Source organism: Carassius auratus, chromosome 4, assembly GCF_003368295.1.
Source record: "Carassius auratus strain Wakin chromosome 4, ASM336829v1, whole genome shotgun sequence".
Classification (NCBI taxonomy): Eukaryota; Metazoa; Chordata; class Actinopteri; order Cypriniformes; family Cyprinidae; genus Carassius; species Carassius auratus.
In genome coordinates, this window is record NC_039246.1 from 15494552 (window position 1) to 15512587 (window position 18036).

At 38.2% G+C, this 18036-nt stretch overlaps 1 protein-coding gene across 1 annotated transcript in view; it reads left to right on the forward strand.

Moving 5' to 3' along the window:
- The first annotated feature begins 7514 nt into the window (after nucleotides 1-7514).
- The window catches only part of LOC113060508 (glutamate receptor-interacting protein 1-like), a 244521-nt gene continuing 233999 nt past the window's right edge, over nucleotides 7515-18036 (forward strand). Inside the window, exon 1 of the mRNA XM_026229508.1 lies at nucleotides 7515-7707. Within this exon, the coding sequence (XP_026085293.1) occupies nucleotides 7653-7707 (55 nt within the window). The 5' untranslated portion in view covers nucleotides 7515-7652. The remainder of the gene's footprint in view (nucleotides 7708-18036) is intronic.

The following is an 18036-nucleotide window of genomic DNA, read 5'->3' on the forward strand; positions in this document are numbered from 1 at the left end:
CTGTGGCGTAATAGAGACCACTAATTTAAACATAATTGAGAAGTAAACAAACATCTCATTTAATAATTTATGTTTCCAGGTTTAGGATATGCCACAAATTTAGTGTCACGCAATAAACAGAGGTGGTAGAAAATCATGTTCTCTGTAATTCATCACTTGACATTGTCATGTCCTTTCCAGTAGATTTTAGCCTTGCCTAATTAGACTCATTCTTGGCCAACCCACTCTTATTCTCAACACATTTAGCTGATTAAAGAGCTTAATTTAATTCACATTTGATTAACCAACCACCCAATGAAGCCTTAATGTTGACAGCTAGACCTCAGAGAACGCTGTTTTCCAAAGCTGGTGATTTAATTGGGTTTGAAATTTAAGGACCGCAGGCCATGTGTGATCATATTTAAGTTCATAATTTGGTCTTTACTGTCTCCAAAACTGATAGCGATGTCTCTGTCGGCTAACAGCTATTTAAGTTGGAAAAATATGTTGAAGTTTATATTTATAGGCAGAAAAACTTTTATTACTAAGAAGAATGAAAAAGAAAATGCACACAAATTCTCAACGAAATATCTAAGAATCGAAGCAATAGGAGACTTACTGTTTAACGCTTTTCTTATTTTAAAGAACAATAATGTTCTCTGTTTGTCGCAGGGACACAAACAACCATTTTGTATTCAGGTGGTCTTCTGAAAATTGATGTTTGTAGTGCTTGCATAACAACTGTGTCTTATTAAAAAGTGCTCTCTCTGCATCACTTGTTTGCTAAAACAATCACATTCTCAGACAAAGTCACACAGAGCATGTAAAGGATCCACAAAGGATTCATCTGTAAAGAATATCAAAGGGAGCTGTGGGTTTTGTGTGAGCACAATGAAGGCTATTGAATTCTCTGGTATAAGTGTGTTTATTTTAAAGATATTTTTTCCAGGAAGATCAAAAGGCAACAAGTTAATTAATATAAAAGTATAATTTAAAAGCCTGTATTAGAGAGTTAAATGATAAATGCATTGATAATTTATCAAGAAATGTGTGGTAGCCTTGCTAATAATTTACTGGACATTTTCTGAGGACTGGTACTATGATTTTTATGTTTGTTTTAATTTCTAAATTATTATTTGTTCCTCAACAATTGCTTATTCAGTGAACGAAATGCTGCCCTGCTCTTGAGAAACAGCAGGCCTTTGTCTTGTCTCTTTCAGAGGTTGTACTGATACATATATTGATCTCCCAGTCTAGTGATTCAGATGCTTGGGGCCTTTGTGTTCTTTACTTTATTGTCCATTTCTGCACAGAAACAAACATTGAGACTTATGATTCTTTTCATAACTTGAGGTGAGTTATTGAACACCCTGGTCACTCTTGTTTTTTTTATAAATAATACAAGTATGTGGACTGGTGCTTTCAAGCTTAAAACATCACTGTCACATCAGTGTTATTAAAGTGTCCATATGTCATGCATTAGGTTTGTGTGACAAACAGCCCTATATTTCAGTCATTAACTGAAAATTTGAAAAGCCGTTCTAGCATTTCATGCCCAAGTTCATGAGAATAATGTATGAATCATTCTTTTAAATTAGATTATTTCAGAAAGATCCGTCAGAATGATTTGTTTACTGAACCGATCCACTTTTCATTCTCAACTCAGTGACTCTGTGATTTTAGTCTGTTCTTCACAGAAAGCTACTATCATGAGACCGGTGAGTCATATGAATATTCTAATATGAATATTCTGTAAATGATTACAGAATTTCATAGTCAGGTGGTTTCATCCTACCCAACATGATTCATAATGGAGTGTTCATGGTTAATGGAGGCCTTGGGGAGATTGCTTTGAGTCAACACAGACAGTACATTTAAAACTTTCAGAGGTTAAAAGGTACAGAGGCATACAGTGATGTCACGAGTTGTCGTGATGCGTTTGGGTTAGTGGCTGACTCTGCAGTGGATGTTTCTAGGCCTAACAGCAGAACACAGCATAAAACCCTGCTGTGCCTCCAAGTTCCAGAGTTGCCACTAGTTGTCATTTTGATTTACTGAGCATCAGGGTACTTGACAAGCCTTAGATGGGGAAGCCAAATAAAGACAAAATTATTGCCGGCCATTTCTGACACAGCAGAGGATGCGTGACTACACTGTCTAGAGCGCTGGGTCTCATAGGGACTGTTCTCTACACTCCAGCAGTGCCAAACAAGAGTGAAAATAGTACTGACTATTTTATATATATATATATATATATATATATTGTGTGATATATTGTATCTTTCTAAGAAAGAAAAAATATATAATGTCATAATTTACAATGATCAGCTTCTTGCTTGCCCACTAAAAAAGGTCTATGCTATAAAAACCCAACATACAGTAAATAAACCTTCACCTTGTTGGAAAGTGCTTCAGAAACCACAATAATTAATCTGTTTGTAGGACAGAGGATGTCCTTGAGCATCTTTTGTTACTACTAAGGCGGAAATGGCATATGAGACAGATATGTCTTCCAGGAGCTGAAATATTGTTCGTAAAAAAAAAAAAAAACTCCAAGGACTGTCACACAAAGTCAATAGCCTAGTCATGGTGATCCTGAATTTCTTTTGAATTTTTTGTTCTTCATTTCTCCCTGAGTAGTTGTGCACATATCCCTTTTGTTGTTTTTCACTTTCTTTTGGTTTTCTCCTTGGTTTTATCTTGGCTTTTCAGTATCTGTCCCTCAGCAGCTTATTGGCTGCTAAGAGGAAGTACACTGCTGCTGGATTTTTATTTGGCCACGCATACAAGAAATGTAATGGGTACTAAAGCACTCTGATTGAAGCAGAAATCATATTGCCTTTGATTGCCCCATGAGACTTGAAGCGCCACCACAGGGCTGTGAATTACATTGTGCTCAGGCAGACGTGGTGCGAAGCCTGGCCTTTTTTCAGCTGCAGTGGGAGCCGGTCTCTACTGCAAGACCTGCATGCGAATTTGCGATTTTAGCTCCCTTGACAGACCCTCGGGTAGCTCCTCAGGAGAGAAAAAAAAGCTTATTTCCAACTGTACATTCCCCATCTCTCCTGTATTCTTTATTTATGCTCCTTCTCTTTAGACTCCATCTGCTCGACTCTACAGATGTACAGTACAGAGATTCACTGGCCTTGCACCCAGGTGGTGCCAACTGCTATCTCCAGCACTGCTGAGAGTAAATGGAAATTGAGCTCAAGGCATGCTGGGAGTGTGTATTAAGAGTCGGGTATAACCGTGTGTCCTGCCTGAAAGGTCATCTCATGAATCACAGTTGGGTGAATGACTGTTATTAGCATTGACAGTTAAGAGCAGTAATGGCAGCTTGCTTGTCTTTTGATTACACCTTCAAATGAGTCCATCATTCGGTATGCAAGCATGCCAATACTTAGAGGAGACATCAAGATCAATGCCTGCTGATTGTTATATCATAACAGCTGCATGGTAATTACAGTGTTCAATTATGGTCAATTATGTACAACCACATGGACAGGTTGAATGGAGAAAGTTGATTTAAAATACACACTTGCAGAAGCATCAAGCGGCCTTCGTCACAGCTGAAATAGCAGCTCTGAAACATCGTTCTGTGATTTATCAAATCAAAGTCTGTTAGAAACATGCTCGCATTAATATCCATCAAAATGTGACAATAATTGTGTTGCTGCCTTCCTTTGCAGTTACATGAAAGTGTATTATGGACAAGGTAGATGACAAGTTCAATTGCCTGGAAGGTAAAAGCTGGAATCTTTGGACCATGATGGAAAAACTGTGAAATGATTGCAACTTTTTGGAAATCGTTATTCAGGACGTGTCATCAGCACTGTGAAACGCTGTTCAATTATGAAGCTATTTCTAACGAGAACAGCTATTCCCTTTGCAGTCATGACTTTCTCATTATTACTATTCTAATATAAAATGGCAGTTGAAAGACTTAAGATTCAGTGTATAAAACTGTATCTTGTTATGAACTGCTGTGTTATTGAACTGCTATTCCTTGATAATTATTTTTTCGGGTTTAGTCCCATACAATAATGAAAACTGGTTTGTAATGAGAGACAGGATGGATCAAATAACTGCTACGCCACAGCAATTTTATATACCATATGAAGGCCCACAAAGTGCCGGTTTAGCATCATGCTTCATTAACAGAGCAGATTAGGAGTCATTGACCAATCAAAACATTGGATGCACATGGAAACAAACCTTTCATTTTATCCAGAAATTCCTTAAGGAGGCATTTGTTCAAACAGCAACCTATAGTGTAGCCTAAAAAAATCCTGTATTGGAAAATATAGTGCAAAAACAGGTGCTGAAAACAAGAATGGCCTTGAGGAGACCTCTAAATGTAGTTTTCTAGACTCCCCTCACCACCCCTTAAAGATTGAGGTCACAAAACAACATTTAATATGCAGCCATGAGTCGTCATCCTCTGGCGCAATATGCTTAAAAACAATAGAAACCTACAAGTATAAATAGGAGCTACTGTATAAGGAAGTTTGGCCTGCACATGAATCTCCAAGTAAATCACTCTCAAGTGTAATATAATACCATCCACACTTCTGCCTCTCAACATCTTCACCTCTACACCGACCAGTGAATACCATTAGGCATTGGGAGCCACTAAGTAAGGGCATTGCATTCCCTCATGCTAACCCCCCTTCCTCTTTCCATTTCCTGTCTGCTGCATCATCTCGGAGGATGATGTGCTACTCGGTATGCAGCCCGAGGGACGAATGGATGGATGGATGGCAAAATGGAAGGATGGAAGAAAGCTTCAGAATGAGGATGAGCTCTGCCCGACCTGACTCATTACAGACTGGCCTTGCCCCGTAGTCTGCACTCCAGCACGCGTGAAGTCGCCAGGGCACCCTGGATGGATGGATGGACAGGGAATGAGAAGGGGGAGGGGGAGAGAACACATAAGGAATAAAAAAACAGCAGGGTCTGAGAAAATGTAGGCCGATGATGATGTGTCACAATGCCCAATAAGAAGCAGCGTCACCTAACCTACTTTTATATGGATGCTTTTTTCTCAGTGGCTGTGTGTACATACTGGAAGAAGCATGTAGTGCTATGTTGCTTTATGCTAGCGGTAATGTAGACCACCAATATAGACAGTAACCAGTTGTTTGGGGCAGTAGGGTTAAATACAAGGAGTGCTCCCTAAAAATAAATAAGAAAAAGCACAATATGCTGGAAATAGTTTTTCATACAACTGTTTTTGTGTAAAAATCTAATAATTGTTTTCCCAGTGTTTGCTTCTCTACTGCTGGTAAACTTAATTAAAAATATCAGCAGATGTGATTGGGATCAGATGTGAATATTTACTCATATAATGTTAAACATATATTTGATTATATTAGCTGGACTTTTTCTTTTTCTTTTTACTGTGCATATATTTGGTCTCTAATCTAACATCCATGGAAAACTTTTACGAGGCTGAAAATGTTACATAAGCAGATATAATTAAATTACCAGCTCACCGAAATGAAGGGTTAATTAAAGTTTGAGTTCAGCACATTAGGCTCTCGAAACCCACTCACCAGGAGATAGTTAAAGGTTGAAACGGTAAACTGCTGCATGATTACTGTAGGTGGGCTGATGCTTACTGCATGAAACAGACAGCAGTTTGGTAGAAAGATTAATGCAGCTTTCATAAATTACAAATTGAAGCTGGAAACACAGATATGGATCATGTTCCTATTTTTTTAATTTACACAGGTGGAAAAAGATATTTAAAATGTGCAAAAAGGCTGCTATAATTAATTAATTGTTATTGAACATCTGACAAAATTCATTAGTGGTGGTATTCGCGTATCTGGCCATGGGTTTGGAATAGTGATGGGTCCTTCTTGAATGATTTGTTCATTTTGAACGAATCTTTAATGTGACTTGGGAAGAACGAGTTGTCTCTGGGAGAGATTCGTTCGTCGTGTATGTGCAAAATTTTATAGGTCCTGTACTGGAATTAGTCTAGTAGTTCACCTGTTTCCGTCAATGCAGTCTTGAGCCGGAAAGAAAATTGATAAGTTCATCTCATGAGTCTTTGGGTTTGAAACTAATCAATTCTCTTTCCAGCTCAGACTGCATAGGTTAAAGCTCATGGAGCTGTCACGTGATGAAATGAATCGAAATAAGGTTTGTTCATTTTGCTGAACAAGACTCAAAGGTCCCAGTTGGTAAAATGATCCAAACATCCCATCACTAGTCTGGAATGAAACCCACTTAGAGCCACTGGTAGTAGCATGAAAGGTGGTGACGATTATGGGGCCCACAGGTTTTTAGCCTTTCCCGATTTATACATTCAATAGAGTTTAAAGCATTCAAACACAAGATGCAGAAAAACTCAACTGAGTGCTCGCGCGCCATGTTCATGCATGCAGAGAGCCATGTCTCATGGACAGCAACACTGAACCGAGCTCCTTCGCGTACTGCTGCACCTGAACGAACAAATACAAATCGCAGTTTAAACATGCAAACAGGAAAAGATGTGAAAGGCCAAATCAGCATTTACACACGGTGTTCCTTTTTCTTGCACTTCATTAAAGGTACTTCATTTCTTCAAGAGAACATGCTTTGTAATGAACAGCCCTTCAGAACTGTTTACAGTTACAGAGGGATATAAGAAAGCACTTTTGAATAACTTTTGTGTAATTTTACAAACACTGTTTCAAATATCAAGTCATGGCGTAACTATCAAGTAAAGTTGAATGCTAAATATTTAAGTGTCAAAAAGTGATATTTACACTGAAATGGCAGAAAGATGTTTTTCAAATATTTATCATATTTTAAAACAAAATGCATGTTTCTCATAATAATAAAATATGAAACAGAATTACTTTTTCCAGACCAACAAGATTTAAAATTTTCAAGATTTCTGAAACCAATATAAAATTAATTGTTTTAAGTTACATTACATATTAAAATGACATTTTATGAAATGCATTTTAATGCATTTATTTTATTACATTGCCTACTACATCCAGGCAAAAGTGAATTTAATGTCATTGGCCCATTTGTTGTTTATTTGATTCTATAATAAACAGCCAGAATGATCCAGATGGAAAATGTATTGCATAAAACTGATTCAGTCGAAGTATTTGAACAGCACGCTATGTTTTACGTGGCTAGAAAAGTAATACATCTTAAAGAAGGCAAACAAAAATTCATTCCACGGGGCAAATATTGCCTCTAAATATAACTAATTTCATTTCTGACTGCCTCTCATACACACACCGGCAACCCACCCCATTAAGATGTGAATGAATGCGACCACACACACACATACAAAAGACTGGAATAGACCATCAGCCTCAGTGTACACAATCACACTTCATCTAAACTACAGACTAACAGAAACGTCTTGTGGGGGAACGTTTACATTTTTAGTCCAGTGTGAAGCTTTAATGTGACAGAATTCTGGGCTTGGGCAAGGTAGGAAAGGGAAAGACTTTACTGTAGTGGGTTTTAGTGGGCACCTTCACGTTCGTGTGTCTGCTCACACCCCCAGTTCAGCTCCACAACGAGGCTGAGGGAGACACGGCGTTCAATTACACCGGCTGCCAGTGAATAGAAGGAACGAGGCGCGGGGAAATGCACGCCTGTGCCGTCAGTGAAATGCGCCTGAGATTTAGCCGCTGAATGCACACGACGCCACCGAAATGCCGGGCTGGAAGAAAAATATCCCCGCTTGTCTGCAAGCCGACCAAGAAGGAGGTATGAGAAGCAGTGCTTTAATAGTTTTGCTTTTGCACGAGGGGCGCGTTCTATTTATTGTTATGGACTCGCGGTTTGTTTGTTATACTATAACTGTTGATGTTTGGCGCGAAATGTTTGGAGCGTTTGGCGCTACATTATATCAACTTTTTCCCGGTGATCAATGAATTCAGTGATAATACCGCGCCCGCCGCGAGGAATTCCGTAGTAATGCACTTTCCGTAAATCGACATTTTAAAGGGTGTTTACGTTTACTTTCCTCTTTTATTGCTTCCTTAGTTTTGGTAGAATGGATTTGGACTTCTGTTGTTGCCAACGCACCGCCCATATTGATAGTATAGATAGTATATTTGATGTTCAGAGCACTCAGTGTTAAAAATGTTGCCTACAGTCATGACATTTCTGTCGCTTCCACTTGGCTTGGCTGATAACCATGTGTATGCAGTGTGTGACAGTTCATTTCCTATTCGTAAACCGAGTGAATAATTCACACCAATGCAATCGGATTGTTCTAGTGCTGTAATTGTTTGTCTATCATATGGGCTTATCCTTTGGCTTTAAAAGTCTCTATATCCGTGGGAAATGAATTGCAGCTCGCTGCTGCCTGTAGTAGTAGTTATTTAACGTTCAAGGTGTGTACCGGTAATTAAATAGTAACGTTCGCTACGTTTCCTCTGCCCGGGTGATTGTGCGTTAGAATTAGGCGACAGAATTTCACTATATAGCACCTAATGAAATCTTATCCGTCACAGCCATGCATGTCGAGAGAAACGGGTCTGAGTGGTCAGGGAAGGGAGTCAGATGCACTTGCCCACAGCAAACACGCAGAGTAGACGGAGTATAATGAATCAAATCAAAGCAGCATTAAATGATCGTGTTTCAGAGCACAGTGAAATATGTTTGTACACGTGGCTTGTCGGTGTAAAGATTATGGAGCAGCACTTATGGCAAGTGTTGATGCAGTTGTGTTTTCTTAGATCATCTAAATAGATTTAGGAAAGGGTTGTGTTCTCTAAAGCAGTTTAGTTTTTTTTTTTTATCGCCAGTTGATGGTATTTATATGCACAAGAATATTCTGATTAAGATTGGAATATGTATTTAGATTGTGTATGTGCAATGTTAATGTGGAAAGAAATAAATCTGAATTAGATTGCTGGTATATTCTTGTGTTAATCACAATTCTGGGTAATGTAAACAACTCTTTTTGCAATATCAATATTATTTATAACCATAAACATGATTCTGTCACGTTCAAAATGAAAGTCAAAGAAACCTGTTTTGGAACAAGAAGAATTTCTTCCAAATGTATGAAAAGATATTGCAGTTCATTGCAACAGTTGCTACAGTAATGTTTGAACAAATTGACATGGAAAAATGAATATATAAATGGAAATGGCAATCCTGGCAAGCCATGGATGTTTATTTTTTTTTATTTTTTTTAAAAACCCTCCAAATTACAGGCTTAACCAGAATATGCACATTAATCAGAAAATGCATGGGTTCTGGATGAGTTGTCTTTTTGTGTGATTGTGAATGGGCTGATTATCTGATATTAATATTCTGTTCATTTGCATTGACACACACTACACATCTGGTTCTGGGAGACCTATAAACCTAGCGTGAAGAAAAGTGTTTGAGATCACGTCTGCATTTATTATATGACTTAAACCTCTCTCTCGGGCATTGAATGTGAACATTTGGCCATTGTCATCATGACTCAGGACTGATTTCATTTCATCATAGTATCATGGATGATTTCACCTCAGTCGCTTGTGCATGAGCCGTGCTTCCTTAAGACTCTGTAAAAGCATTTACATCCTTTTTATGTTGTCTGCTTGGAATGGAAACGTAAAGGCTTATTTTATTAGACAAGGTTATTTTAAGCCACTTGCATTCAAACAACGAGACATACATGTAGCTGCCACAGTGTGAGTCAGTATATGCTCTATATTCACTTTTAATGCCAAGTATGTAGACTTTATTGGAATGCTGTTGAATGCTGCAGGTCCACATGCAAAAGGAAATTTTGCGTGGCATTAGTGCCATCTTCGGAACGCTGGCACTTGTGATCTGGTGCCCTGCTGCCTGGCAATGTGGCATGTAATTGGGTTTGAGGGGAACCAGCAGGGGCCGAATGAGCCCCCTCATACAAAATGGGGATATTGCAGGAAGCTGTGTATGACGCTGTGTTTTTGGAACAGTGCAGAATTTGCTATGGCTTGCAAGCCTCCTCCACCTCCTCCTCTGTGTCTTTGTATTGAACGGGTAGAAAGATCTAGGACATGGAGGGTAAAGCTTTGTATGTCTCTTAGATGCTGCTTCTCTTGTGCGCTGCAGGACTGCAGATGCTGGAACAAATAGGTTTACGTTTTTATCATTCTTTTCGTAGTTGAATTTAAGGATATCTGGTTGTATTTAATGCTTGGTTCTTGAGCGTACAGGTGTGCTTGTCCGTGCACCTAGGCAATGCATCCATTCTAACATTAGGTAAAGATGCAATTCATCATCTGAACTAATAAGATCATGTAATCAGATTTTAGGACTTGGTGATGGATCGAATGAGAGTATTCAATTTATAACAGCAGTCAGAAGTACCTCAAATATGATGTATGAGCAGGTTTGAATGATGTGACACGAGTCAGATCTTCTTGCAATGTCTGCCTCAACATATTGATTAAATGCTTATCATTTTACAGAGATACTGTAGTTTACATAAAGGAGGACACTTATCATGCATTTTATGCTACATTCAGATTATCAAGATTTTCTTAAATGTGTCTACTTGTTGCAAACTCAAGAGACAATTTTGATTCACAGGAAGACTTTGTAATTGTTCATGTTTCAAAATTATCTTGTTAGCTTTTGCACATTCTGTCATATCTATGTAACCATTTATTGCATATTTAAATTATTCTGATTCACTCCGAAGGTTGATTTCATAATTAGACCATTTGATTTGTCTCTTTCGCACCTGATTTATTTATAATATATTTAGCTTGTATTGTGTTTTTGTTATTTGAAAAATGCTTCTGCGCTTTTATTTTTTTGCTACCAATTGAAAGACTTCAAGGGCCGTTATTTGCAATATGCCATGATAAAATTCTGCTTGCCTTTCAGTGCTTGGAGCTGAATGTCCATATGTGTTGTATTAAACAAATGAGTCAGTAATCAAGATCGCACAAACACAAAGCACAAACAGGATGGTGACGTGTTGCATTGTCTTCGTATCTCTCTCAGTTTTGAATGGGGAATGACCGGTAGTCATTCGCAAAAGCACATTGCGACTTGTTTTGCTATCTGATCTGTTTTGAAGCAGCTGAACCGCTAGAACAACAGATTAATGTTGGTTCCGCACCTGAAGCCGAATGATGATATTTGCCTCTTGAAATCAGTAATTGTGGATTTTTATAGAAGTGTGTGGGGAGGAGTGGAGGCATCACATTTGTGCATTCATACGTGCTTATCGCTGCCTCACCATTATTCCGTACTTGTGATTTCCTCTGGCTAGAATTAGGAAGCAAAATGAGAGAGTGGAATTGGAATTGAAACGGGGTGATTCAGTGCCCCCATTTTGCTGCAATCAGATTTATTCTGGTCAATTCACATGACCTTTGATATGGAAGTTTTAGTATTATATTCAATTAGTACTTTAACATAAACCTCAGTATTTGTTATTGGGGTTATAGAGACTTTAAATTGCTTTAAATGTGATTTTTGTCATTTGGTTTAATATTAAAATAATACTATTCCATCTTCATATGTAGAGATAACTATTAGTTAATAATTATAGGTTGAATGCCTTTTGAAAAGTTCTTACCTTGCCTTCTTTACCAGCCTAACATGGCAACATTGACCAATGGCACCGAACATTCAGAAAACCTGTTTGAAAATGGTAATTATTTTAATAATTGGCAAGAGTAGTGGAGATATTAACCACAACTTTTAGATAACCTCTCTCTATTTCTGATTACTTGCATAAAAAATACAGCTACAGTACCTTCAAAACTTCTTAAGGCGGCCCATTCCTTTTGTGCTTCTTGTATTTTTTCAAAAGCAGAAGTTTCCCAGAGGTTTGTCAGTGTCAGCAGTATGGGGGTAATAGCCTCTCAGGTCATGATTGAAACATAACATGGCCAAGTCAAGTTTTTGAATGATTGCTTTCAGGAAAAATGAAATTGCTTTTTGTTTTTATTTTTGCCGTTCAACTCGGGGCGCCATTTGTGGTAGCAGCAAGTACAAACACGTCTCAATTCACAAAGATTATATGGCATGTGGGCTGTATCCCTATGGCTCTGGGTGAAAAAGGTGTGCGAGTTTCAGACTTCGTTTGAAAAGCTGCAGCAGACTATCTTAAACTTAGTGATTCTATTGAAACAATGTCAAGTGGATTTTTCACTCACAAAGGCCATTGCAGATATTTTCAGGACTCGACAATAAAGATGGCCACAAGCCAGTGTAAGAGCGTTAAGGGCGTGCTAGCAGCTTTGGATCAGTGCTGCATTCAAATACATGGTTTGTGTGGGAGTGAGATAAGTGCTAATATTGGAAGGCAAATAAAATCTGAACTACTGGCCTAGCTGTGACAGCAGAACAAATAGTCTTTATTAAGCCCTGATTATTCTCAGTTCATTTAGCTACTATCTCTGTCTAGCTGTGTCCAGAAACATGAGAGACCAAGTAACCTTGAGAATATAACCAGAGTGCTTTGACATTCAGCAGTGATTTGCTAGAGCATGATTCAACTGGAGGCTGTGGAACATGCACTCAACCTCTGATCCTGTTGAGGTCATGGCAAGTTTCCTGATTAGGACGGTGCTAACATTGTTCCTGTGGGGATTATATTTCTGTGACACAGAGGTCAAGTTTTATGTGTAGGCCTGCATTTTATTTGTGTGTGAGACATCTTGGTTTTCAGCTGTTTGGCTTTACACCGAAAGGGTCTAGCCATCAATATGGCAACTGTCAATTTTTTATTGACCACCACACCCTTTAAAACAAACTCTCCCGTCTATTCATTAAGGTAGTTTGAAAAGGTTGCCATCATGAGGAATATGCAAAAGCACAATAAACCGATACTAATTGGACCCCAGCGTTCCTCCCTGATGTAGGATCAATAGTTGGAGATTAATGGTGTGATGTGTCAGCATGCAACATGGAATAAACAGAAGGACCCTGTAAACTCTAAAGCACTGCAGGAAGAGGCTGCAGTGAAAAGAACAACACAAAGGCTTGGTTTTTAGTTTTTTCCTTTCTAATCTTATCGATGAGGAACATTGGTGAGGTTTTATTTTTTCATTCTACAATGTAATAACATTGAAAACACCTTTTATGATCCAATCTATTTTGGATAAATGTGTTACTTTTTCATACTTTTTATTTTTATATAAATGATTTCTTGTATTTCTTTTTTTTGTATAAATTAATACAGACAAATGCTGCCCTTTTATTAATATTTAAAAATAGCCTTTGACTGTGTGATTTTATTCTAGCATTAGTCTTAAGTCTTGCAGCATGGATGAGCTTGTTTTGCTGATGACCTGTGATTTGATTAGCATGAAATGTTGTTCGGCACACTTTTGCAGCATTAGATAACCAATTTGATTTATCAGTGCAGGTGAGATAACGAGTTGTTCCCTTCGTTGTGATTGTGAGCGTACAGAATGACAGAGCTGGATGCTGCAATCAGGTGTTGCACCCCAGGGTAAGCTATTTATCTCAATACCAAATCATCAAGAGAGGAAGAGGCAAAGGAAGGTGACTGGCTGATTGTTTTCTTCTTCACTGTCTTATTAAAGATGAACTCAACCTGAGTTCCTGTGTGTTTGAGTGGGTAAAGCTTGTTAAATTGCAATGAAACCCTGGTGGCCTTTGCGCAATCGCCAATAAATAAGCATAAATAATATCAAATTGTCTTGTCGGAAAGAGCTGGTACAAACGGTTTCTTACAGTAAAGTCAGCATAAAAAGGAAAATTTGCTTTATTTTCTGCACATTATCTTACTGGAAATGGTTCATTTTTTTTTCTTTTTACAATAATTATTAATGAAGATATCATAATCACTTTTCCAGTCATTTAGTCCACTTAAACCTGCAAGCTCACATTGAAATTTGCTTCCATCCAATCAACAACAGTTGGGTATAACTAGTTCTTAACTCTCACCTGGGGATATGCCCATATTGAATTTTCATGCTGCGATTAGTTGCTAATGCTTTTATTACGGTATACGGTATTATCACAATATTGAAATTTAGTTGCAAAAAAAGTGTTGTCATAATAAAATATAACAGGTTTAAGAATGTAACTGAACATTTAAATACAATAAATTAATGCACAAAAACTTTTGATTTTCACGTGTTATTAAATATTGGAATTACCTAAGATTAACAAATGTTTAGAAGAATTTTTCATTGACAGTTTATGTTAACTAATGAGTTAACTAATTAACTAATGAAGCCCTAATGTAAAGTGTGACCGAACAATAAAGAATCAAAACACTTTCAAACAATCTAGGTCATGTTGAAAGTCCAGATTTAAATGTAAAAAAGGTTTAAAAATAAATAATAAAATAAATAAGTAAATAAATAAATGGCGCTGTGATGAACACCATAGCGCATACAAAAATCTGAATGCAGTTTAAATCACTTTAATGCAGAATTACAGCAGTGTTGTGCATTGTGACCAGTTGGTTGGAAAAGTATTCTTAAAATGCATTTAAAATTCTAAATAATTTGTAATAAATAATTATTCACTGTATTTTGAAGTGCCTACGATAACAATATCGTGATATCGCATTACTGAAGAAAACCAGCACGTCTACCTTCGCCTTGTGTTTTTTTCAATAATCCATTTCATTTAGATGTACTCTACTGTATGAAAGAAGTTATCTGTTTCTACTTCTGTTACAAATCTTTTTTAAAAGAAATGACAACTTTTATTTTATTTTGTATCCTTAAAGGGGCAGTTCACCCAAAATGTTAAATTCTGTCATTATTTACTAGCTCAATTGTTGAATTAGTCATTATTTTCTGTGCAATTGCATAGAAGTATTTTAACATAGAAAAACACACTTCACCTTCAAATGAATCCCGCACATTTGGTGTTGAGAGCTCGCTGGGAGTTTTATGGCATCACATCAGCCTCTTGTAACTACACGCAACTCTACTTTACTCCTCAGTAGTGGATTAATTTCACTCGTCTGACCCTGTATGTAGGTGGGAGGAGTGGCACACAAAGGTAGTCTCTCTCTCCTCTTTTACTTCCCTCAGTGTCAGAACAGCAAGTAAAAGCTCTTTTGTACTGTCACAATTGTCAGTTCAAACGGCTATTGATCTTGTACTGGACTTCTGAGTTTTGCGATTGGAGGGGTTTGTCATCTTGTCCTTTTCTTTGTGTACCAAGTCCATCGCTCTCAAGTAGAGCATTTCACATGTGGTGCCTTACCACCCAGAACAAATTGACAGAGATTAGTCATTGTCTTGAGATCGGTCAGAAAGAGAAATCCCTACCAAATTTGCAGGTTTTTCCAAATCTGGAAGACTAGATGGGTTTCCGCAAGCATATTCCTTAATTTGATTTAAAAGGGCAGAATTTTTAATATGGCTGAAAAAATACATATGATTATATGTACTAATATTCTGAAATCTGGTTGGATTTCTCCCTTTAATTTTATTCATTTATATGCCTCCAAGGAACCTGAATTATATGTATGAAGTCAAGCTCCCCTGAGTCAATTCATTCGAGTGCAAAAATTGAATCTGTGACCTGTTCCCACTCAAGGACTAGTTTTCTACGCAGACTGACGATTTCTGAAAGCGTGTTCTGCATCAAAGTGCATTGGAGCAGGATTCTGCCTGTCCATCACTCGTAGCTCTATTCTCTCATGTCACCATCCTTTATCTCAATCCATTTTACCACACTGACTTGTGAGACAATAGAAAATCAAAAGAGAATGAAGGCCGAACAGGAGACTCAAATCAAACCGCTGCGTCCCACTTCGTAGTTCATATCAAGCAGCGCCGTTATTTTCTCTGCCTATTGGTGAGCGCACATCTACAGCATGTCAGATGTGCTAGAATTACATCCTGATCTTTTGAGGTCATCAGACGGTGATGATTCAGCCGGAGCATGGAGGCACACACAGATCCTAGCGTGGGTACTGCTAATTACAGGTTGAACTGGAATGTGATGATCGCTGTTATCTGTCTTGTCATCAAATCTGAATGATCGTCTCCAGATGGAAGGGGCTTTTATTTTTGACAATACGGAAGTGGCATCTTAGAAACCGGGGGCTCTTTGAACCGTCTGGAGAGTGTGACCAAAATGAAGGGTTATTCCAGTCCTCCAGCCTGAGATTCATTTTCACATTTGCCTGGGAAAATGAAAAAAAAAAAATGCCCCCTTTCAAGTGTTTATTATTATCAGTGGTAGTTGCTGAACCAAACATTTGAAATACAAGCATGCATTTTCGACCCATGAATGGTGCACATAGCTATTGCTAGACTTTCATCTTAGTCCCCCTCAAAATCTCAGATGTACTGAGTGGTATAAACATTGGTAATTGACACCTCTTCAGCTTTGCTGAAAACAGTGGCTGCATTAGCTGTCTGAGGGTTCATTCTGAATCCTATCCTTACTGGACTTGTTATATAAACTATTACGTCCTGTCTAGCAGGATACAATGTAAACTACATAAGGTGGTAGTGTTTGGCATTGAAGGTGTTTCTTTCACTCTGCCCCCCATTTCTCATCCGAACACTCTCCATGCCAGTGATATTTAGAATTTAACCTGATAACAAAGCACAATACAGGTAATGTTTTTCTTGTTGGCTTTGTATCTGGTATTTGGTTTCTTCCCCCTCCCCTTTTCTCTACATTCAGAGTCAGAGTGTGGAAGGTCCTTGCTAAGTGAAGCAGATAAAGCTGTCATGTACTTCTAAGTAGTAATACATATTGACATGTCCACTAACTAGAAGGGAAGGAAATTACTGTTGGAAAGGATGAAGTGATAAAAGTGACTGAAGGTCTTAACAAGCCTTTGGAATACCTCCTCTTGAAGAAAAAAAAAGATCTGCATTTGCACGCTGATAGCAGTCTGTGCCAAATGCACCTAATATGTCAGTTCCTCTTCATCTCATTTTATTTCCCTCATGCATGTACAACTAGCTTTTGTTCTCAATTGCTATGAATTCCCATTTATTCCAGCTGCAGAGTATAATGGCATTTCAACCTGCATCTTTTTATGTCTAGAGGATGACTCGGCACGCAGCCGAACACAGGCAGTTGTCTCTTGAAGCCAAGCGAGATGGTAACATGAGGGGACAGCTTGTGACCCAGAGGTTGCAGCTGTCTTTTAGAGGAAACAAATGTAGATCAGAAAGGAGCAGAGGTAGAGTCCAGTTTGCACATTTTCTTGCATTGATTTCAGAGTGGTTTTTTTTTTTTGGGTGCAAAGATTTAAAATATTCTCAAGTTGCATCCCATTTTAAAGCATCTGAGCATAAAATTTGTTGTGCATATTTGTTTTCTCGCAGGCTTTCCCATATGCATGCATTTAACAAAATCACTTCCATTTCATAAGCACACACCTTGCATGCAAATGCACCCAAATCACTTTGCACTTAAACAAGCCCTGTGGCTACAGAATAAACCAGTTTTTCAAAATAAAGCAGTGCATCTGCCCTTGTGTCTGCTAGTAACATGCATGTTGTGCTTGGTGCAGTTTGATAAGCAGCATCATTATGTGAGCAATTGAGTATTGCTTTTGATTGGTGGCCTTTGCCTTTATAACAACCATATAATAGATTTGACATCAGGGTGTAAGGATGGGGTGAGTCAATCAGCATTGGCCTGTTGTTTTGCTGCCGTAGCTTCCTGTTTTTTCCTCCTCTTGCATTAACCACGCTCGCGGGATCAGTCTTTTATTTATTATGATGGATGTGTATGAGGCACAGAGCATCGTAGTTTTAGTGGGCACTGACCCCGGTGCTGGAAGTGTAAGGATGCCAGGAGATGCTGTCAGCAGGGCATGAGAAAGATGAAGAGCCTTGTGACGCTTGCTGGCCTGCCAAGAACAGATTGCTCAATATTGATCACCAGATATTGCGGACATCCACTTGGTACTGTGATAGCTGATCTTAGTTTTTCTTCTTGTGCAACAGCACTGCTTAATATTTGCAGTGGACAGCAGCTGACCGATTTTGTGACATTGTAATTAATTTATATTTGTGTGTTTGGCGGACACTGAATTACATTGCATTCAAGGTACACATTTGCATTTGATCAGTTCTTGCTTTTCTTGGGAATCAAACCCAATCACATTCCATCTTTAAC